This window comes from Macaca nemestrina, chromosome 11 (genome assembly GCF_043159975.1).
Source record: "Macaca nemestrina isolate mMacNem1 chromosome 11, mMacNem.hap1, whole genome shotgun sequence".
In the NCBI taxonomy this organism is placed as follows: domain Eukaryota; kingdom Metazoa; phylum Chordata; class Mammalia; order Primates; family Cercopithecidae; genus Macaca; species Macaca nemestrina.
Window position 1 is genome coordinate 38,508,135 of NC_092135.1, and position 23,459 is coordinate 38,531,593.

Here is a 23,459-nt window from a genome sequence, read left to right on the forward strand (position 1 = left end):
TCTGTGCTGTAACTTCGTCAGAATGTGGCAGCTCAGGTTTCCGTTAGCAGCCAGAGCAGTCAGTTTCAACTACCCCTTTACTATGGTAAATACCTAAGTTAAGCATGAAAGAACTGGAGAAACTGGTGCCTGAGTATAAGGGTCAGAATATGCGATCAAACCCACCAAGATCCCACCTCGGTTTTCTCAGATCCTAAAGCAAGCTTGTCCAACACACAGCCTGTGGGCCACATGTCGCCCAGGATGGCTTTGAATACGACCCAACACAAATTGGTAAACTTTTTATGAGGTTTTAAATTTATTTTATTTTATTTATTTTGCTCATCAGCTATTGTTAGTGTTAGTAAATTTTATGTGTGGCCTAAGACAGTTCTTCCAATGTGGCCCAGGGAAGCCAAAAGATTGGACACCCCATGTCTGATCCAATAATAAAATCATTCTTACACATACACCTTGTCCCAGGGCCCACTTAAGATTAAGAAACTTTCCAAGTCTCTAGAGAAAGCTTTCCAGACTCCAGACCATAAAGACTAGGCAGAGATTAAATGAAACACTCCTGCTTGTTCCTGCTGAAACAGCGCCATGCACTCCCACACGTAGGCATGGAGCTTTAAATGTATATGTGTACCAGAGAAAAACTTGTAACTTTGAGTCGGTCTTGAGTTGGTCCAACCTTCTTGTTGGTTGCAGAAATAGGCTCCCTTTTTTCCCAGTTGGTCTGCATCTTGTTATTGAACCTCGAGAACAAGCAGCTGGATGGGCCACATTAGTATGGGAACAAGAACAGCAATAAACTTTCTCCAGTGGCTACTTCAGACTGAACTAAGATTTACTTTACCTTTACAATGAAATAACTGCTGGCTCTCCACTGGACCTGTTTATCTGGTAGGCACTATAGTAAGCATAACATTGTCATTCTTTTCATTAATCCTCATGAATTGATGCTATTTTGCCCCTAATTTTAGTAAAGCTTAAGAACATTGCATCATAATGAGTGATGCACTTGGATTCAAATCTAAGTCTCACTATTCCCAAAGCCCATATTTTAACCTTAACAGGCTTACCACATATCTCTAGGTATCAATGAACAAATTGAATTAAATAAGTCGATAATAAAAATGATAATTTAACAAAAAAAGACTATAGGGAGGTAATAATTTCAGATTGCAATGGTATTTTGTACAAAAATATTATACTACTTGGCAACTAATTGTGATTATTTCTCCTCTATCATAGATTTTAAAAATACTAAGTTTAAGCAAGTTCATCTTTTGTTGGGAAGATTCAAATCAACACACTAAATTCATTTCTATCTTTACTACCAAATGAATTATTTTTTCATGGAACTCAATGCTAAAGAAAAAAGGGAGTACTTCTGTGCACTCACCAAGTAAGGTAAACATTCATATAGATTAGATTCATGTACTATGACTAAGAAATTTCATGCACAGGAGAAACAAGAAAGGCATGTGTGGATGTAACTATATGCCACATTCTGAAGTCTCTTCTATTTTAAGAAGATATTTGTCATCAGATGATTTTTATGTAAGATGCATGTTTGTTGTCTTAATATTATTTTCAGAAAATATTAACAACCTTAAAATATTACCAACTGTAAAATAGCTATCTGTTTCATCCTTATGGTTATTTGTCAGAGTTCATTATAATGTGACAGAATGGGCATTTGGGACCATCTACTCTGTAAGCTTCTTTCATCATCATGGCTGGAGGAGATTTCACTTTACTGTGTGTGCCTGTAAAATTCTGTCTGTACTCACACCACACTGGTATCACACTAACCTGTGGTTATTTCTGCTGCTAAGATTTCCTCTCCTACTTTGTACATTCCATGAGAGCAAGCATCTCAACTTTCAGAAAGCATATGATTTCTCCCTTTATGAATATGCATTGATTGCTTATTAAGTCCCAGGAACTCCGTGACCAGGGTTAGAGTGCCCCAAAGGCATTTGGAACAACAGTCAACAGAGTGTCCCGGAGACTTGCCTTGAGCTGGGCTGGAGGTATACTGATGAGCAAGGCACAGTTTCTGTACTTATACGGCAGAGAAGCTATTAGGGCAAAATAAAAATAACAATATTATAATAAAGTTAGGTGCAAAGTATTTGTGGGAACTGGAAGACACATTTTTCTCTAGCTTGAGAGTATTGTGTGTGTGTGTGTGTGTGTGTGTACACACCTTGTAGGTGAAAGAAAGAGCTAAAGTGAACCTAAAGTATAGAATGTGAACCAAGTGAAATATAGGCAAGGAAACAGTACACTCAATGTTTAACCTGAGGTAAGAGGCAGAATGGCCCAACCAATACATTGCAATTGGCAGAGTAGATATTCAATAAATCTGATTTAGAATGTTTACTTCAGATATACATTTTAGGAAATATGAGCCTGATTCTCCCTTATATCTGAATCAGAGTAGCTCATACATGCAAATTACACAGAAAGAAAACCCTTCATTAGAGTACATGTAGAAAACTTAGTCCTTGCTTTACATTTTCTTCAGTTTAAATAAATAAACCTTTTGTCATTAATACCCATTCAGAATGGCAGACCATGCTGACGCAAAATTGCGGGCTTTGCCATTACTTTCTTTTTCTTTGTTTTTTTTTTTTTTTTTTTTTTAAAAAAAAAAAAAACAGAAACAAAAGCAAAAACAAAAAAACTTTATTTTACAAAGAACACAACTCCTTTTGACACACAAACACACACACATTCCAAGGAGGAGCCCATTAAGAACAGTAGCAGACTGGGGAGAGCAATGGGGGGCTTACTGAACACCGGTCTGTGTATCCCAGATGAGGGATCACAGGGAATGTTTTATCAGATATGACTTTTCACCTCCAAGACAGGAAAAGAGATCTTGACCTGGAAGCCTGCCCACCTACAAGGCAGAAAGCACCACACACAATCTTCGGCATCGTCAAACTATCCCGTTTCAAAGAGCATCTTGGAATAATGGGTTATCAGCTGAGGTGGGTGGTGCCAGCTGGGGTCATAGATCATGTCTCCTGGTGGGGCACAGCAGACCCAAGGTTTGAGATCTTGAGAAATGTTCCCCTGGATGTCGTCAGCATCACAGGGATTCCTTTGATCTGCTTTCAACTCCAAGTCCCAGTCTTCATTAAAAAGATTGCCAGGCTGTTCCCTGGGTGGACAGTTTGTCCCTTCTCTCAGCTCCCAGGTATTCCATCAGAGTCCCCCTCATTCACAGCAAATCCTTCCTCTTCAGAATGGGTGCCCCCCCGCCCCCCGCCCCCCGCCCCCGGGCTGGATGGTCATTAGAGACGCTCTGTGCTCCCTGGGCTAGTTGATCCACTGCCTTCTCAGTCTCTCTCTCCTGAAAAGAGTGGTCAGCTGTAGCAAAGCCAGCCTCCGGGCTAGGGGGCGCCTTCCACGTGCTAGGCAGAGGCGGCCCGGAAACAGCTCAGCGGTCCCCTGCGACTGGGCCCTGGCGGACTGAGGATCCATGCCCGGCTGCCCGCGACGTTGTAGGCCACGTGACACGCCTTTACTTTCAATGGCAAAGCCTGCAATTACTTTTGCACCAACCGAATACATACCAATATCAGTCTAAAATGTTGCTATTTTTCAAATTTTCTCCCTTGCATTCTGAATATATATTTTAATAATACCAATGGAGATAAATCAGAGAGTGGGAAAAATTTTATTCATGCTATGTGAGAGGTATTTAATCAATTACTGAATGTGGCTTCTGTGTACAAATGCATGGCTCAAGCCATCTTGATGAAACATTACTTAGAAAATTATGTTTCTTTTTTATTAATTTTGAAATCAGTGTTCATCTTCTCGTTGAACCCTGTTCTCTAACACTGGCAGAGAAAGATGGTTAATGTAGATGTCTTTTGAATGGTGACTAAATTAATCTCATTTCTCTGTATTATTTATCAGACTAACAGGTACAACCAACAGGCATTTTCACAGACACTTGCTGTTCCAGACCTAAGCACTCCTGTCACCCTAAGCATGCAGGATACCATCAAATCACCTGTTTGCCAATTCATCTCACAATGTCTAGCCCATCCAAATCCCAGTTTTGTGAATATAACAAAAATAGAGAAGTTTTTGACATTTTCAGATATCATAGATTACAGATAAATTTTATTCTTAGCTATCATTCTACACATACACATATACGTTTCTATTATTTTGAAAGTTGAAAGGGATGAGGCAAAAGAAACTTATTAAAATTGTGTTTTATTATAAGATACAGATATTCTTGCATTTCTAATGCATACTTATTTACCAACATCCCTTCTCATATTCTTAATTTTTAGGCTCTGATTGTCTCTATATTGGCATGCTAGCTAAGATAAATTATAATCTGGACCCAAGATCCAAGGGGTTGGAGACAGAGAAGTGTTTGGATCTTTGGAAAATCAAATGCGTCCAACAGTAGGAACATATTCTGTCATCTTGAATATATCCCTTTCTATTGTCTTTTCATCTCTACCCCCTTACTTTTGCTACTCATGCATGAATATTCCATTGTTAAAGCATGCATTTCTTCTGTCATCTAGTTTTAAAAAATCTCCTATAGTGTCCATAGCATGTATCAGTCATGTGCAAATGTTCAATAAACACTGTGAGATGAGGGGAGAACTCTGGAGTCCTAAGTCCTTCTCATTTCCCTAAGGAGAGGGCCCCTCTACTTGCTTCATTCACAATATTTGAAAGTTTGAACAGCAAGTACACCTGTTTTTCAAAATCTTTGTATGCTATGGTGGTCATTTTATATGCTAGCTAGATTCTATTAATTCATAGTGATGAATAAAATGGATCAATAAAGAAAAATAAAGAAGACTCAAAACTGTTTATGCTAATTTATTACTAAGTCCTAGACCTTGTTCCAACCAGCATTTATTAACTTGTTGAGTCTTATCATGCTTTTAATATTGCTGTTAACATAATCCTTATTTCTAAAAGGGAAAACTGAGAGAATGAGAAGTTGAATAATTTGCCTAAAGACACAGCATGTAACTGGTGAACAGGAGAAGAGAGGCTGGGTTGAATCTAGATAAAGATCCTGAATCTAGAATCTTTGCTTTTAACCAATATTCTATAGTTAAAAGTTTCCCATACAGGTTCATATTTCCTTCCCTGATGAACAGTTCTGTCCAACCAAACAAACAATATAAGTCAAAGAATTGCTTTTACTCTGCAAATGGAGCTTTAAGATAAGTCCCCTAACAACCTAATTACATAGCTGACACATAGTGAATTCATAATAAAAGCAATTCTTAAAATTATCTACTAAGTGGCAACTTCTATTTTTTATTAGAAGGGGTGCAGAAAAGAGTATATCCAATGGACCCTGTCTAGAACAACTTAACATATCATTGGGGAGATCTTATAGACAAAAATGATACAAAAGGCAAGCATGCAGTAGGTAGCAAATAAGGAAGTGATAAAGATATTCAGCACACATGACAAGTTCTGAATGGTTTTAAAAGAGGGAAATCACTGTGGGCTGTGGTGCAAAAAAGACTGAGCTTCATGGTGTGAAGGGATTTGAACTAAATTTTACAGATGCTCCAAAATATAGACCACTGGGAAGGCCATAAAGTCCTTTCCATTCTAGATTAGGTACAGGAGTAAACATGTGGTTAAGAAAGAACACGGTATGTTTTTAAGATTAAAGGATGTGAGTAGGACTAGAGGACCGGGTGGATTTAACGTAGTAGAGAGATTTGTGGTGAGGTGGATCAACTAGTTTGATACTACATAAAATCTGGAGAGGAAGTAAATGCTTTACAATTTGAGATGCAGAGAATAGAAATCAGTGTTTTAGGAAGTAAATCAATTAAAGTGTTCATAATGTAGAAACCTCTAGAAACTCAAGGCAGGGAAAGCAAATAGAAGGCTAGCAATCATTCAGTAATAAGTGAATGAAAATCTGGCCTATAATGGTGAAGATTGATAAGAAAATTACTTAGTGACTAAATGGCGCAGGGGATACAGGAGAAGGGAGAGTGAAAATAAAAATTTAAAATAATAATTATTATAACAACAATAGTAGTGAGCTTAGATCCTGACTGGGAAGAAAAGTAATAATTTTATTAATGAAAATAGCAGGGTTTCCAACTTGAGGTGGGAAAATGACTTCAGTGTATAAATTGTGAGTTGACCTTAACATATACAAGAGGAATGTTTCATAAATGGACACATTTGTGATGAGATAAATTAGGAAATTTGGACTTGGTGACCTAGTAAATAATGAAGGTCTCAGTATAAATCATTATAACGATTGAGCTCTCAAAGAAGAAAAATATGCTCATCGGTAGGAAGGAAGTTTCTGTGGGAACAGCATATGTAGAGTCAGAAACAGGAAATATAGAAGGTGACATTTTATAGTATAGTAAAGTGATAGGAACAGCATTCAGTGCCTTATCTTTCAGTCCAGGGTTGGCATTTAAAAAATGAATGTGGTCATCATAGAAATAAATGAAGTGTGATGTGAGAAATGCAGAATAATAATTACAGATGCAGGTAAAGAAAAAGGGAGGCTAATTGATATGATAGTGAATGCCAGATGTGAAACAGATTTTGTTCAAAGCAAAGGAACACTAAGTTCAATGACGTTGTCTGGAGGAGTAGCATAGAGTGATGAGATCCAGGCTTAATTTCAACTATAGGGGAAAGTAAAACAGAGAACAGTAGAGTCAAAAGGTGTTATTGAAAATTTGGGGAAGATTGAGAAGTGAACTAAGGCATCAGTATAAATAATGAAGTCATTCAGAAAGATTTCTGAGAAGAGGAAAAGCAGAAGGAAGACCACTGGGTTTAAATTGCCCAAGGAAATGGAAAGAAATAATAAGATGTAGTTACAGGAGGGTAGTGAGTAACACAGCTTTCTCTACATGTCCTTGACATGCTTTTACATGTCAGTAAAGTATGAGACTATACATTGTAAATTCTATTTTATAAAAATCTTTAAAAGTTAATAATGTTTAGACAACTAAAAGTATTCAATTGAATATGGCAGGAATGACAATCTAAGCCACTTACTATGCTATACTAGGTGTTGCAAATAAGGCCAACTGGGAAAAAAAAATTGGCATATAATCTCATCTTTAATTATGTCACTGTTAAAGCTATGCAATTAAAACTCAACTAAGAAAAAAATCTCTAAATGGATTTCTGTCCTGAGAAACTGATATCCACATATTTTTTTCTTTTAGTACAAGTTATTTTAATATATTCTTGCTTTCTCTCTCTATTTTTAACCAGATATACTGAAAAGCTCACAATAGTAGGTTGAATATGTAAATAAAACTTCTTTATTTCCAGTAAGCTTTGTTTATTCTTGCATATAAGTCTAAAAGCCCAAGACTTTCATATACATATTAGTAGGTAAATAAAATTGAAATATTTTGCTTTTTCAAACAATAACAGACAACTTCATTCCTGCAAATTATGATCATCTTTCAAGGGGAACCCTGAATTCACTTGTGTCCTTGCTTATTTCCACAGGTGCTCTACAGTTTTCTTAGAAATTTTGAATTCATCACCCAGCCCGTCAAAGACCTATTTATAATTCACAGTACATTGATTTTATCTGCTGATTTCTTGCCATAAATCTCTCAAAAGGAAAGTTCTAATATGTATACTTTCTTTTATTACTTCCTATGAAAAATGCTTCTTCTAATCCTACATCACAAATTGTTTTCCCTTAGTTGTCACTTACAACTTACCTCATTCAAGTCAAAACTAACAAAAAAAAAAAAAAAAAAAAAAAAAAAACAACCAATTGTTCTTTTTACACAGAAACATGGGGTTATTTAAAGTGGCTTCATAGCAACTAATTATGACACACTTGTGAGAAAAAAAAAATTAGCATTATTTGAGCTACATAGGTAAACACTTACAATCTTGAAGGTAACAGAATCAACCCAATGTCATTAAATCTATTGACCCCTTTATAGTTTTGTTATTTCTTTTCCCCACTAAATAATCCTTTTCCACCTCATTTTATCTCTTCACCATCACATATAGATTGATTTACAGCTCATGGATAAACCAGGTATGATTATCACAATCTACTATTAGTTTTCAAGAAACATAACAGATAAAATAAAAAAAGAAAATGAGTTTTACAAAGTGAGGCCATAGTTTAATGTATTACTTAGGAGCTTCTGGAAACAGAGTAATAACCTATCCACTGCATGGATTGCAGAAGCTACACATTCTTCCCCTCCAAATATGCTTGCAGCCCATTTTCAGCTCCTCCCAATCAGTGAGTCTGTTTCTCTATCCCTTGAATCTGAACTTGCCTATGTAACTTGCCAATGAGACATTAGTAATTGTTGTGCAATCAGAGATTTATAAAATATCTTTGCATATTGAGCCAGCTCCCATGTGGAACCTTGAGACCATCTCAAGGCATCCTACTGGATAATTACAGACTTGTGGCCTAGTTACTCAGCACACAGTCTGCCAACTGCCAGGCATATGAGAGAGGCCATCTTGATCATCCAGCCACCATCTGACCCACCAGCTGGCTACAGAAATGTGAAGAGCTAACACAGATGAGAAGAACTACAGAGCCAGCCCATAAATAGTAGAACAAATAAGCAGTTGTTTTATGTCACTGGATTCTGGAATGGTTTGTTTTGCAACCAAAGTTAATCAATATCAACTAATCTTTGAAGTCCTAGATTATAAATTACAATAAAACATATTTAATTAAATTTAAAATGACATTCAGTACAGTGTTAAAGCAAACTAAATATGGCCTGAGAAGAACTTCATACTTCTGTATTTGAGTCTCTGTGGACGAACTGCAACCAAACTTAATAGGTAAAGAAGATTGAAAACCTAATTTAGGAGTATGCACCTGTAATAATAGCTGAGCCTTATCCAATCCCAGTGGCCATATTTCAAACATTCATACACTGCTGAGTGTTCAAACTGTGTTCAAATAAGGCAACACCAACCTGTAACCAACCCAGCTATTCTGTACCTCACTTCCAATTTCTGCATGTCATTTCCCTTTTCTAAATCTATAAATGTTCTTCCACCACGTGGCTGCACTGGAGTCTCTTTGAATCTGCTGTGATTCTGGTGACTGCCCAACTTGTGAATCGTTCATTGCTCAATTAAACTCCCTTAAAATTAATTTGGGTGAAGTTTTTCTTTTTAACAACAGAAATAATTCTGGTCAAGAATTAGGAACCTTAGTATCCCCAGCCTCCCTCACCTATACAGAGCTTACATGGCAGTGATCTAATATTGGGATGTTAATTCATATATGAATCACTATCCCTGAGTCCACCCAGCATCTCTATCTTGTGATGGGTGTGTCAGTTTTCCAGTCTCATTCTGTTCATCCTTCTATCCACTCCTAATCAGCCTCACTAACTCTAATAATTTCAGAGCCAACCACAGGTTTCTAGTAAAGTTCAAGTTTTATAACAAACATTGGCTATAACTCTCTTTCTCATGGATGTAACTCAGGATTTTCTGATTCTGCAAACAGAAACCTTGTTAGATCTTCTAACATGATGTACTGGGGCAGTCTACCAAGCCTGAACACCTATGCAGAAAACTTTTCAGCTTTCTGTCTAGTTATGGTTATAATTCTCATTATAAAACTATTCCATCCCAAAATATGCCTCATTGACATAGGATTATTCTGAGTGAAAACAATTGAGAAACAATAGACACAGGAAAAGCTCATCCATCTAAAGAATATCAGAGCATACATTTCCCTTCGTGAAGGTGTCCCCCTCTCTCAGACCTGAAAGAAAAACCTTTATCACCAGAGAAGAAGAAAGCACCAAGAAGAATCCACACAAACAAAACCTTACAAAATAACCATTATCTTTCATTAATTTAGAGCATGTATTTATCTTCCCATAATTTACAGCCCATAGAATTCCCAACCCCTTTCCTTTGGCTCGTAAGGTCTCCACAATTTCTCATGCTTTGTTAAAAGGGCATATAACTCTTCCAGTTCTATCTAACCTTTTCTTCAGGTCTTTACTTTTTTTCAATGAATGGTTCCTTGCACATGCAAAGATTAACATCAAACAAAATTCATATGCTTTTTCTCTTATTAACTTTCTTTTGTCAGTTTAATTCACAGATCTCAGCCACAGAAGCTAAGAGAATAGAGGAAATGATTTTTCTTCCCCAAATCTACAACAGGACATCTTTTGAGATAGACTCAAAATTTTTGAATTCATGGAAGCCAGACTGAAATTAATTTATACTTGCAACAAAATGAAGAGGAGATTTCATATTTTCTTTTCCTTTTCACTAATCATGACTGACTCCAGGTTCTACTCTCCATAATCAATGACCATATAACCCTTTCTCTTCCTTTGGACCATAAAAATTAACCTATGCTTCCCATCCTGCTAACTCTCTATGAACAACTTCATCTTTTATTTTTACCTTTTTCCTATCTTAGCAAGTTCAGTACCTAATCAAACAATGCTCTATTAGACCTTTCCAATCATTGTAATTATCTAAATAGGTAATCTTAAAATTGATTTAGCTAATAAATGTAGATGACTAAAAGTATCCTTTTCGGTTTTATGAAAACTGAAACTTGAAAAGCTAAAATTCTTACATTTTGAGAATGACTGTGTGTATTCTATAAGCAAATTAAAAATACATGCATTCTATAAGCTGAATTTTTAGCTTTTTTAAGTCAGAAAAAGAATAATTAACAAAATCAAATGTGTTTTGAAACACTTCTAAAAAATAAGCAAATAGCCCTTTTAAAAGAAGCAAGAAAGATATTTCCAGTGAAATATAATTATAACTTAAAAGTGAAACATTGGCTGGTCACGGTGGCTCATGCCTGTAATCCTACCACTTTGGGAGGCCGAAGTGGGTGGATCACCTGAGGTTGGGAGTTCGAGGCTAGCCTGACCAACATGAAGAAACCCTGTCTCTAAAAAAAATACAAAATTAGCTGGGTGTGGAGGCTCATGCCTATAATCCCAGCTACTCAGGAGGCTGAGGCAGGAGAATTGCTTGAAACTGGGAAGCTGATGTTGTGGTGAGTTAATCTGAGATCATGCCATTGCAATTCAGCCTGGGCAACAAGAGCAAAAACTCCACCTCAAAACAAAACAAAACAAAAAAGTGAAGTATTGCTACCAGGAGTCTTGAAAAAGCAATCTAAAAATATTATAAAGCTATTATTTACAAGTTTGAATCCTAATCACAAACATGGGAATTATATCTCATGGCAATTTGTTGACAGTATCAAGATGGAGATTAAACAAAGGTCAATGCCTATAAATTAGAGAAAAGAAGGGCAGATAGGAGGCAACTATCATGTCTTTCAACATGGTTGCTAATGCAATTAATTCCAAACATGCATATATATGAGATTTGACCAATTAATTTACTAATGGTATCTATGTTAATATTTAAAAGTGATTATCTTGAAAATCATTTATTTATATTTATTTTATTAAATGTTCTAGATGTATAGTAGAGAGAATAATATGACTTGACAAACCTTACCATTTTGCTATAAATGCTTCATATTTTTAAGAACAAACTTGTTATAGCTGTTGTTGAAAATACAGAGTTCTCTCAATACCATTCTCTTTCTTTTCTCTTTTATCTCTCCAGAGAAAGCAAGATGTTGATGGTGTATGATTTTTAATGTGCTTAATTTGTAGATTTTGAACTAATTTTAGGCTTACAGAAATCAAAAATTAGTACAGGGAGTTGCCCTCTATTTCTAATGAAAACATCTCACATAATGATTATATAATTATCAAAATAAATTGCTAAAATTTGAAAATATTACTATGTTATTTCAAAAACAATGTGTTGTATTGTTTACAAATTTTTCAACATCACATCAACCATAATATCATTTGAGAACATTTTTATTGTGTTGTATTATTTGTTTTAATCAAATTGTGCTTAAGATAACTATGTAAATAGATGTAGCACTAGTTCTTTTTTTTTTCAAGTACTGCACAATGAACCATTATTCTCTCTAAAAATGTGAATTGCTGGGTGAAAGTATATGTACCATTTCACAGTTTCAAAATATTGCAAATAGCTCTTCAGAGTGGTTGTACAAAACTGTCATTTTCATCAATTGTGGGTGAAAGTATGGTTTCTCCTCATCACAAAACTTTTAAAAACTTTTCTCAAATTTTGGGTGGATAGTCTCATTGTTTCATTATAAATTTTCTTGATAATTGGCGAGATTGACTACACTTTATTATATTTTCTTTTCTGTCCCCTAGCGTAACTTGTCCATATTTATCTTCATCTCTGTAACGGTACATTATATAAACTTCAGTTGTAATCCTTTGTTGCTTTTAAGGATTACAACTATACACCACTAGTATTTTGTTTTGTCTTTTAAATTTCTTCATAGCTTCTGCTGCAAAGAGTTTTTAACTTCAGTGAGATAAAATATACCAAACTTATACTTCCTGATTTGTTTCTGTGTATAATTTGTGAAATCTGTTCTTACCCTGTTTATAAAGATATTCTATATTCTTTGATATTAAAAAAGCTCATCATATTTACACCATTAAAATGCTTGAAATTTATTTTTGAATATAGCTTGAGTTGGAGATAACATTTTGTTCCATTCTTTGCATATAAACTGTTCTAGCATAATTCATTACATTCAATTCATTATTTTTTATTTGTAATGCCAACTAGGCAATGTATAACCAATTTACATACAAGATATATATATGGATGGATCTGCCTCTGAGCCCTCTGTTTTTTTCCATTTAATTTTTTTTATTGGTAATATTATATTGTGTTACTTTAGCTTTTTAATAATAAAGACATTTTTCAAGGAGAGACTACAAATGCATATTACTTCAAAATTGCCTTTGCCATTCTTGACATTTTGCTCTTGTATGTGAATTCTACTAACAACATGTGCAGTTTCATTAAAAAAATCATTTTGGCTGTTTTTTGTTTGGTTTTAGAAACAGGGTCACACTCTGTCACCCAGGCAAGAATGCAGTGGTGCAATCATAGCTCACTACAGCCTCAAAACCCCGGACTCAAGAGATCCTCCCACCTCAGCCTTCCAAGTAGCTGGGACTACAGGTGTGTGCCACCACACTGAGACATTTCGGCATTTTGAATTACATTAAATTTACAGATAATTTGGGCTAATTTTCCATAGCTATAGAAATTGATTTTTTTGCATCATGAAAGTAACATTTTCCCCCTTTAAGATGATCTTTTATGTCCTTCGCAAACATTTTATAATTTTCTATGTTAATGTTTTGTGCATAGTTTGTTGTTATTACTACCTTAAGAGTAGCTTTTTAAAGATCACATTACTTTTCTTTGGTGGGGGGCGAGTGGGGGGAGTGCAGTAGCAGGGTCATGCTCTGTCACCGAGGCTGGAGTATGGCGGTGCAATCTTGGCTCACTGCAACCTCTGCTTCCCAGGTTCAACCGATTCTCATATCTCAGCCTGGAATTACAGGCATGTGCCAACATGCCCGGCTAATTTTTGTATTTTTAGTAAAGACAGGGTTTTGTCATGTTGGCCACGCTAGTCTCGAACTCCTGGCCTCAAGTGATCTGCCCACCTCGGCTCCCCAGAGTGCTGGGATTATAGGCATGAACCACCGCTCCAGGTCTAACCACATTTCTCAATTTGTCATTGAATGTAGGTACACCATTTGAATTTATATTAAGCAATGTTCACTTTTTAAAAACATCTCTATGCTATGTTTGGTTAAAACACAACATCAGAATGCATCCTACAAAATAAGCATATTGTTTGGTAAAACGGAAACATATATACTTCGTTACAATGTAAAATGTGAAATTTGTTAACTTGGATTACAGGTATTTGAGGACACTCATTTAAGTTTGAAGCTGCTAAGTTTCTTAAGCCATTACTTTACATTTTTTTTTTATTAGTGGGAACATATAGATATACTGTTACTGACTTTGTATTTCTAAAAGAAATGTTATTTCCCTCCATCTTTAATAATTCAGTTAGTTATAGAATTATATATTTCCTTAGTAGTCTGAAGATTTTACTCTTGTTGCTGATGAGAAGTCTGTTTAAATACCATTGTCTTCCCTCTGCAGACAGTGTCTAGTACTTCTGGTAGCATCTTAAGATTTTCCTTTTTTCATGCTGTTCCGCAGTTTTTCTTCAATTACTGACTTAATTTTATTATTCTCAATGCTTACAGCAAATTTTCTATGTTGAGACATTTCTTTCTTCATTTCTAGTAAACGCTGTGTCATTATCACTTTGAGTATTACTTTTTTTTTTTTTTTTTTTTCCGTTTTCAGGAATTTAATCAAAGGTGAAACCATTATCCCACTGATAATCAGTAAGTTCCAAGGTCATCCATTCATTCATTCCATATTGATTAACTGCTACCATATGCATATTCAAGACACAGCCCCTGTGTTGAGACATCTCAGTGTCTTCAATTAAGTCCAGGATCCTGCAAAATTTTCAAAATCTTTTTATACAAAGCTCTTATAAATTCACTTGTAAGAATGATCACTTTTTTTTTTTTTTTTTTTTTTTAGTAATCATCTTTTACCATCTTTCTCTTCTTTGCCATTTGTCAACATCTATTAGCTAAAAGACTATTACATCTATTAGTTTATCCTCTAAGCCTCACACGTGTTGTCATGTTTTTTGTATCTTACTGTCTCTAACATTAATTTCTTAATTTTTATTAATGAATTAATTTCTTATTAATGCTTATTAATGAAAATAGCATCTTATTTATGCATTCTCCCTTTCACTAGTCCAATATAATTTTTATTTTATCAATTGAGATTTCTTTTTAATTTTAATTATAGTGATTTTTTTATTTCCAAGATCTTTAATTGTTTTAATTTTAACAAATTGTTTTCTGACATATGTATATTTGGCCTCCTGGATGTCCCTATTTCTTGTTCTTTTCATACTTTTTTTTTCCTTTGCTCCTTTGATGAACCCTAAGTAAATATTCTTCAGATTCTTCTACCATTTTCATTTCCATTCATCTTCTGCTTGGTGGGATTTTTTTAAGCTGTCTTTCTTAAGAATCCATGTGTTGTGGAAATTGAATTTGAGTATTCTAAAGGGGTTATTTTTTTAAACTCTTTTTTAGTACTCACTTCTCTCTGTTGGGTGGTTTTAGAATGGACTTCATTCAACCTCTGCGCCTTAAAGTGCAGCCTTCTCTTTCATAATTCATTTGAGTTTTTGCTCCACAGAGCATATGAGAGCTTGCAGAGTCCATAACTTGCAATGGACTTGCATCAGAGCTGGACATGAGGCTGTTTCTGTGGCCTCTAAGCCTCCAGGGTTAGTCACTTCCAACAAGACACTGGCCTAACAGTAGATGACACAGCTTTATTTCAGCCTTGCTTCCCTGTGGGGCAGCATTCCCCGCTCCTTAGTTTAAGTAAGTTTTTTTTTAGATCCCGTCTCTCTGTAGCATCTATGTAGCCTGGAATCTCAGAATTCTGTTTCAGTCATTGTCTCTGCTTTGTATTTCTGGTCTGTTTATCACTTAAAGAAAAATCCATCTTGCTTTTTGGGATTAGCTATCTCTATCTAATTTTCATCTTAAATATATTTTACAAATCATTACTGTGGTTTTAAAGTCAGAAATGGCCTGAAAGTGTAGACTTTTAATAGTGTGTTGGCCAGGGATCTTGATTTTTCATAGGAAAAGTGAACTATTGCATTTTCCTCTTTTTATACTGTGAACTTCCAAAGGCTAGAAGGAAGACATTTTCATCCTTATTCACTCACACCTAATAATCTATGGCACACTGTAAGCACTTAATATTGAATTGTATTTAATGTATTCAGTAAATTGTATTTAATATATTTAATGAAATATTGAATTGTATTTAATGGCTCTTGTCATCTTTTAAACCTGAGGTCAAAATGTTCGTTCTATGTGAATTGGGAAGTTAAAGAAGAAAGCCTTTATCCCATCCATTTCTTATATTCAGCTATATGAAGGATCAAAGTCTAAATCTGATTGTGAAATTTAGAACTCTCTGATATTTTTAATACTTAAAATATGAATCTAGTTAAATATTTAAAACATGAATACTTAAAAACACAAATATAGTTTTGGGTAACAAGTTAGAGATGTAACAAAGCGATATATAGTTCTTCAAATTCAATAAAGTGGAATACCTAGATGGAAACACATTTTACACCTTACTTATATTTATTTATACGTGCCAATAACTGGGTGTTTTGAGGGTTTTAGTTTTGATTTGTTTTGTCTGTTTTCTTTTTTGGTCTGGCAAGTTAAACTATACATTTGCCTAAAAAGCTTTCAGAGAGGATTGCAATGGTTAAGCAAATGGCAATTTCTTAGTAGGAGGCGGGGTGGGGTAGGGAGGATATTCAGAAAGATTCATACAAACTATTAATGCCGACTAATTTTAAGTTTTAGTCAGACCTTAACGCACTACTTTATATCTATAATTATTATAATTATTTCTGACTGTCTAACTACCCTAATTCATATGCTAAAAATAATTTAAGACAAAGATCATTATCCTCAGTCAGGGGTTGCCAATCCCTGGACCACAGATCAGTACTAGTCCGTGGCCTGTGAGGAACCAGGAGGCATAGCAGGAGATGAACAGCAGGTGACTCAGCATTATCACCTGAACTCCACCTCCTGTCAGAGCAGCAATGGCATTAGGGTTTCATAGGAGTGCAAATTCTACTATAAGGGATCTAGATTGTGTGCTCCTTTTGAGAATCCAATGCCTGATGATCTGGGGTGGAACAGTTTCATCCCAAAACCATCCCCTGCCTTCATCCATGAAAAAATATCTTCCATCAAACCAGTCCTTGTTGTTCAAAAGGTTGAAGATAGCTGTCCTAAATGATCCACAAATGTGTCACAAATACAGTAATATAATTTTGTATTAAAATCATGCTTATTTATATATTTTTTAAATACCCTTTCTCATAAAATTTTCTTAGAAAATGTATGGGGTGATTTTCCATTTTGTAGGTAAGGAAATAAACACTTAGAAGCACAGAGGAAACAAACAGCAAACTGTGATTTGAACCTCAGGCTCAACCAATGTTTCAAACTCCTGGCCGTCCTGTTTCACTTCCTTCCATATGTTTCAACACTTCCCTACAGTCGGTAAAGTGTCATGGATTCTACTGGTTTTGATTTTGGATGAGAGGATTAGAATGATTTGGTTGTGTATATATTTTAATTAAAATGTTTTCAGTTTAATTTACTGAGACAGGATCTAAAATATGACAAAACTTCCTAGGGCATCTTTGCCTTCAGACATGGCCCTCACAAGCCTTACACTTCATCAAACCTAAACATAACACAGAGTGATCTCGTGAAACATAAATACTACTTTTAATACTCTATTACATGAAAAAAATATATATATATGCATTACAACACTCTCTTTTTTTTCATTATCTTATCTTGGATATTTGTACACCAACGTTCACTAGAGCATTATTCATAACAGCCAAAGTGTAGAAACAATCCAAGTGTCCTTAAACAAATGATTGGATAAAAAAAATATGTGGTATATACATACAGCAAAACATTATTCAGCCATAAAAAGAATGAAGTTCTAATACATGCTATAGCATGGATGCACCTTGAAAACACTACGTTAAGTGAAATAAGCCAGGCACAAAGGACGAATATATGATGATTCCACTTACATGAAATTTCTACAATTAGCGAAATTCATAGAGACAGAAAATATCCATTACCAAGGCGCAGGGAAAGGGGAAAATGGGGAGATATTGCCTTACACAAAGTTTCTACTAAGTGATGAAAGAGTTTCAGAAATATAGTGTTGATGGCTGCAAAATACTGGGAATGTAATAAAAGCCACTGAATTGTACACTTAAAAACAGGTAAAATCTCAAATGTTGTTTTATATATGTGGATATACATGTATATTTATCCCAATTTTAAAAATTGTAATGTAATATACCAAAAAAGATTGAGTGTGCACTTGGTGGTGCATTGTATGATGTGTAAACTATATCTAAATAAAACTGTTTCTTTTTAAAGCTGCTTATTTTGGCAGACCAAGACATTCAACATGTCATTCCCTACTTCATCTCACACTAATTAGTGCCATATTACCTGCATTTCAATTGCACCAAATGACTCCTTGTCTACTTCATGCTTTTCATGTCTTTGTACTAAATATTTTCTGAATGCTTAGTCCAGAAGAGTAATTTTCAGTCTTTTTGGTCTAAGGATCTTTACACTCTTAATCATGATTGAAGGCTCCAGAGTCAGTGTATGTAGGTCAAGTCTATATCTATTTACTGTATTAGAAATTTAAACTTAAAATAAATTGTTTTTAATATTTACCAATTTTTTTAAGTTAGAATAATGCATTAATTGTGTCCATCTAAATAGCACCTTCTAAGAAAAGTAACTATTTCTTAAAAAAAGATAAATAACAAAAGATCATTGTTTTACAATGTTACAAATACATTTGTCTTACTAAAATACAGCTGTATTCTTCTATCTGCCTCTTTATCCTCTCATTGTGTTGTTTTGGTTGAAGTATATGAAGAGAATCCAGCCTCACACAGTTGTGTAATTGGAAAAGAGAAGAGTGTTTTAATAATAACCTTTACAGATAACTGGGTATTCTTTTATACTACACCTACACGTGACAAGTGGTGGTTACCTAAAGGTTAGTTGCAGTGTGGAATCTGAAAACATGGTGATGAACTTTTCATCCTCTATTACATGAAAATTTATTGGTCTATCTTGCACTTTGAATAAATCATTTATTCATGCATGATTTTATCATGTCATTTGAAAATATTGGTTCTCTAACTTATGCATATCTTCTAAATGTTGACACATTTCATTATGCAATACCCCAAAATCACATGCATTAATATTACCACCATCTCAACAGAAAAGCCTGTTAAGTATTGGGAAGCTGTCAAGGTTACTGTGGTGGTTACAAGACTTCTAATGTTTTACTTCAGAGTTTGGTTTTTACCATTTGCAACACATACAGTAGGTCATTTACCTTGAAGTGACACACTCACTGTATTCATTCTTTAGAAAATGTCCACCACACATTCAGGCTTGGACAGCTGTAGTTTAGTTATTCAAATCTAAATTGTTACTTAAAAAATGATTAAATAAACTAGCTTACCTTTAGTATAGAACTAGGTAGAGGCTTTTAAAAGCATAAGATGAAGACTCATGCAATAAAATAAAAACTTTGCAATATATAGTAAGCAAAAAAGCAGTTAGCTGAGTAATATATTTAGTATCATTCCACTTTTATAACTAAACATTTCACACACATAACAATATTCTGGGGCATGTCACATGTCAGTTATGGGTAAGTAAACAGGATTAATGGTTTCAGAGATGAGGCAGGGATTTCATATTTAAATCCATATTATTTGAACACTCCACAACAAATTTATATATTACTTTGCAATTTAGAAAGCAAAGAAAAAAATGATTTCCATATAGTGAAATTGGAAGAGTGGGAAATATATGGAAATCACACAAAGACATCAAGAAAAAAGTTGTGTGAGGAATAAGAAGATGGTTTTCATTAAACTTGAATGACAAGAAAAAGGTTTCCCTAAATTACGTGGATAATCCACACTGAACATTATGCTTGAATAATTTTGTCCCATAAAAACATTAAAAATATTAGATCATTTCTATAACATTTTCTCATCAAGTCTGCTATATACATACACATAAAATAATCTCTGATGTTTGCTTAAGAAACCATGATTAACTAAATATTACTGAAGAGATATTCTTAAAGATACAATTTGCCCATTGGAAAAAAAAATCAATTAAAACAGTTTTATACTGAAAAACGATTTTTCATGAATTTTAGTGCAGTTATTTATAAGAAACAGTATGATAAAATATATTAAACCTTCCATGATTAGAAGCTAATAATCATAATTTGCTGTACATGCTAGCAGTTAATTGCTTCTTTGACATTTGGCGGTAGGGTTGGGGGGGTTGAATGGTAATAGCCACATTAATTTCTCAATATGAACTCTAGGAAAACGTAATTGCTACATGCAATTACCACTATTATGTCTCTAGTAACCTAAATGATATTGTTTCCATATAACTATTTAAAATTAAATTATTGCACTTACTTCCAACAATTACTTGTCTGTCTTCCCAGTTGTCTTTAATAAGCTGTATATTTCCAAAGTGTGCGTCACTGTAAAAGATTCGGTTGGTACCTTTTCTTCTTTGATTATAGTCAAAAGCCAAGGCTATGACATTCTTGAAATAATGTGGATTCTCATATGGCCTTATTGGGGAATTTAAATTGGTTTCATCAGAAAGATGTATACTTTTTAATATTGTTCTTCCTGAATATAGCAAATAGCCTTCATGCCTCAGGCAAGTAACTCCATCTTCTGCCAAATATCCATGGGCACAAGCACAAGTTCTCTGGGAATTTCCTCGATAAAGACAGAGTTGCTTACAGCCACCATTGTCCCTGGCACAAACATTGGTCCCTAAGGAAGAAAAATGATACACACATGCACGTGTTTATGTTTTTCTTTTTTTCAAACAAAATTCTCCATAAAGAAATATTAAAACTTTGATGTTGAGTATTCTTTTTATTCTTAATTGTAAGTTGATTAATAAAAAATTTAAAAAGTACTGTTTTTTTAAAAAAAAATCACAGCAGTTTAAATCTTGGGTTTCTTATTTGGAAAATCATATTCTGTTTCATTCACCATCCAAGTTAAGTATCAAATTTTTCCCTTAATGAGCCAGTTAAGTATATAAGTCTTTTTTGAAACTTGATCCTTAGATTATGGTGTTTCATACATTGTTCATTCAAAACATGAATTGATCTCACCAGAAATAATGCACTGCTTTAAACTCTATCTATGAGACATGGAAAGTATCAAATAAATCTATGGCTAAAATGTGCCCAACCTCCTAAATATGTTGAGCATAAGTTCTTACTCCAATTTTAAGGGAAGATATAATATGCACTTAAAATTTATTCACCAGTATGATTCTTCTCTGTGAATTCATTATCATCTCCAACATTATTATAACTTCCTTTGATATAAACAAGTTAGTTACAATTTATTTTAATGGAGGTAAACACATTTTAAATACCCAAATCATTGTCCTATAAGTTTAAAATACATTATTTTAAGGAAGTAATGACTTTGGAAATATTTTACACTAACAGCATGACCTTTGGGGATCATAACCACTTATATATAATATGATTCATATTATGTATAAAAATTTCAACTGCCTTTTACTCTCTAATATCCTACTTATGCTTTTACTTTTTATCCAATCAATACGTGTATCAAGTTTTTCTATATTCTTTAGCCAAAACCTATAATCAAGACATGCCAGGTATGTAACATGTCCATGTACCTGTGCTGTCCTGGGCAAATATGCTTTTGTATGAAATACGACATATTTACTGTATTAGGCTACTATATGATATTTGTAGGAAATTAGATGTAAATATAAGGTTTTGAGGTTTTAGACTCATATAAGAATTTCTAAGTTTGACAAATGTTTTTTAAAAATTGGAGAGAAATCACATAAAATATATGTATTATGTATTCTTTCAAGAGTGCTGACCTTTCTCTCTTACTCGGTTAAATATTTTAACCTCCTTCAGGTTGACTCCAAGACCAGTTCTCATGGTTATCGTTTCTGTGGCATCATTCTTGTGGCCCCTTCTGACGGACCCGTTTGCATGTGCTCTGCCAAAAAGTTGAACATACATGATCAACAATCTTCAACTAATTAAAGTCAAGCCAGTTACTTAAGCTGAAGATAACAGATGGGCCAACAGAAGGAAAAGAAACCAACTTTAGTCTGTGACATTGAAATGTTTGAGCTTGGAATAGCAATAGTGCCTGCCTTTTCTGTGGAAATTACATGGCTTTGTGAGATCCTTTGTGTGACCTTGCTAAGAAATGGCAAATCCTACAAGGGTAAAGCAACTGGCACTGAAATAACATTTTGAGACTCAAATACTTATAAAAAAATAAATTACCTGTCAGACCAGTAGATGTAAGCCCCAAAGACTGCAACTGAAAACATATCCACATTGCTTCCTGACAGCACCACCTCGCGATGCCCTCCAGTCTCAAGGTCGATTCTCTCTATCTTGTCTGTGCGAGCATCACACCAGTACAATTTATTTTCCTAAATATCGATTGAGAAGTAATGTTACAGACTATTTTTGATTGTTTTATTAAGAAAATAAAGGAACACTGAAAGTGAGTTAATGAAAGTTGTCAGCTAATGCACTTTAAATACTGAAAAGAAATCCAACAGACCTCATAGTCAATGGAGATGCCATTTGGCCATGCTATTCCCATGCTTACAAGGACAACCTTCTCTGAGCCATCCAAACGAGCCTTTCCAATACAGGGCATTTGTCCCCATTCAGTCCAGAATAAGAGGCTGAAATTAAATTGTAAATTTGTAGTATTTATGTACATTTATCTGTAGTATGCAGAGCTATATAAAAAGACATTACTAATAATAACAGCAGTAACATTCACACTAGAACAAAAATAATACATTTCAGAAATTAATATACAGTGTGTTTGTTTCCAATAAAATAATTTTATCGTCAAAAAAGAGTTAACCAGTCATAGAAATCATAGGATGCACTCAACATCCTACCAAAATACCTTTTGTGCCTGCTCTTTCCAGTCTCAAATGCTCTTCTCCAACCTGTTTGCCTAATTACTTCCTACTTTCATGTCTCAACTATTTCTTTCCAGAAGTCTTCTGTGTCTTCCCTGTACCATGTGCTCTGCTTCACAGCACAGATTAGAATGGCAAATTTCTACTTGTATTTCCTTACATTATCATTTATTATAAATATTTTTTGCCCCGAGTAGACTGTAAACTCAACAAGGCCAGTGATCACTCCTCTATTTTTATTCACTGTTACTCCTTCAGCACCAGGTAATTAGAAATTTTGTGGTAAATACATATTTAATTTATGAATATAGACATGAATGCATCACAACTTTCTATTTTGTCCACTTAGACTGCTAAATGTAACTATTCTAGTTTGAATTTTATGTTATCTTGTGAAGTCGTCTTAAAATACAGTTTTATGCAAAAGCAGAAATTCTTATTTTAGTAATATTCTAAAACAAAATGTAATGGGGGAGGATGTGGAAGAAAATATCATGCAGAAAGAACACATAGAGTATGCCAAAATAAAACAACATGCCATAAAATAAAATGTAGAAAAGCAGAATGTGTATAATCCATGTATTTCACTCATTCATTCAAAAAAATCAATATTCATAGGACTCTACAGAAATCCAGGCTTTTAGATAAATGTAATTCCTTCTTAATTCTTAATTTGAAGTTACATCTAGTGAAGTTTTTATCCAACTATCAGACATCAGCAGTGAATAAAGTTTTAAAAATATG

The 23,459-nt window shown here is 34.3% G+C and overlaps 1 protein-coding gene and 1 pseudogene across 4 annotated transcripts in view; both read right to left on the reverse strand.

Moving 5' to 3' along the window:
* Positions 1–23,459, reverse strand: part of LOC105492606 (LDL receptor related protein 1B) — a 1,932,714-nt gene that overhangs the window by 453,382 nt on the left and 1,455,873 nt on the right. For all 4 annotated transcript variants that reach the window (XR_011609732.1, XM_011759820.3, XM_011759819.3 and 1 more), the window contains exons 38-41: positions 22,340–22,466; positions 22,054–22,205; positions 21,633–21,757; positions 20,156–20,527 (exon numbers count right to left, since the gene is read on the reverse strand). Coding sequence is in view for 3 of the 4 variants with exons in the window: in XM_011759820.3 (XP_011758122.2) it covers positions 20,156–20,527; positions 21,633–21,757; positions 22,054–22,205; positions 22,340–22,466 (776 nt within the window). In the remaining variant the exon portion in view is untranslated. The remainder of the gene's footprint in view (positions 1–20,155; positions 20,528–21,632; positions 21,758–22,053; positions 22,206–22,339; positions 22,467–23,459) is intronic.
* Positions 1,948–7,758, reverse strand: LOC105492605 (coordinator of PRMT5 and differentiation stimulator pseudogene; annotated as a pseudogene).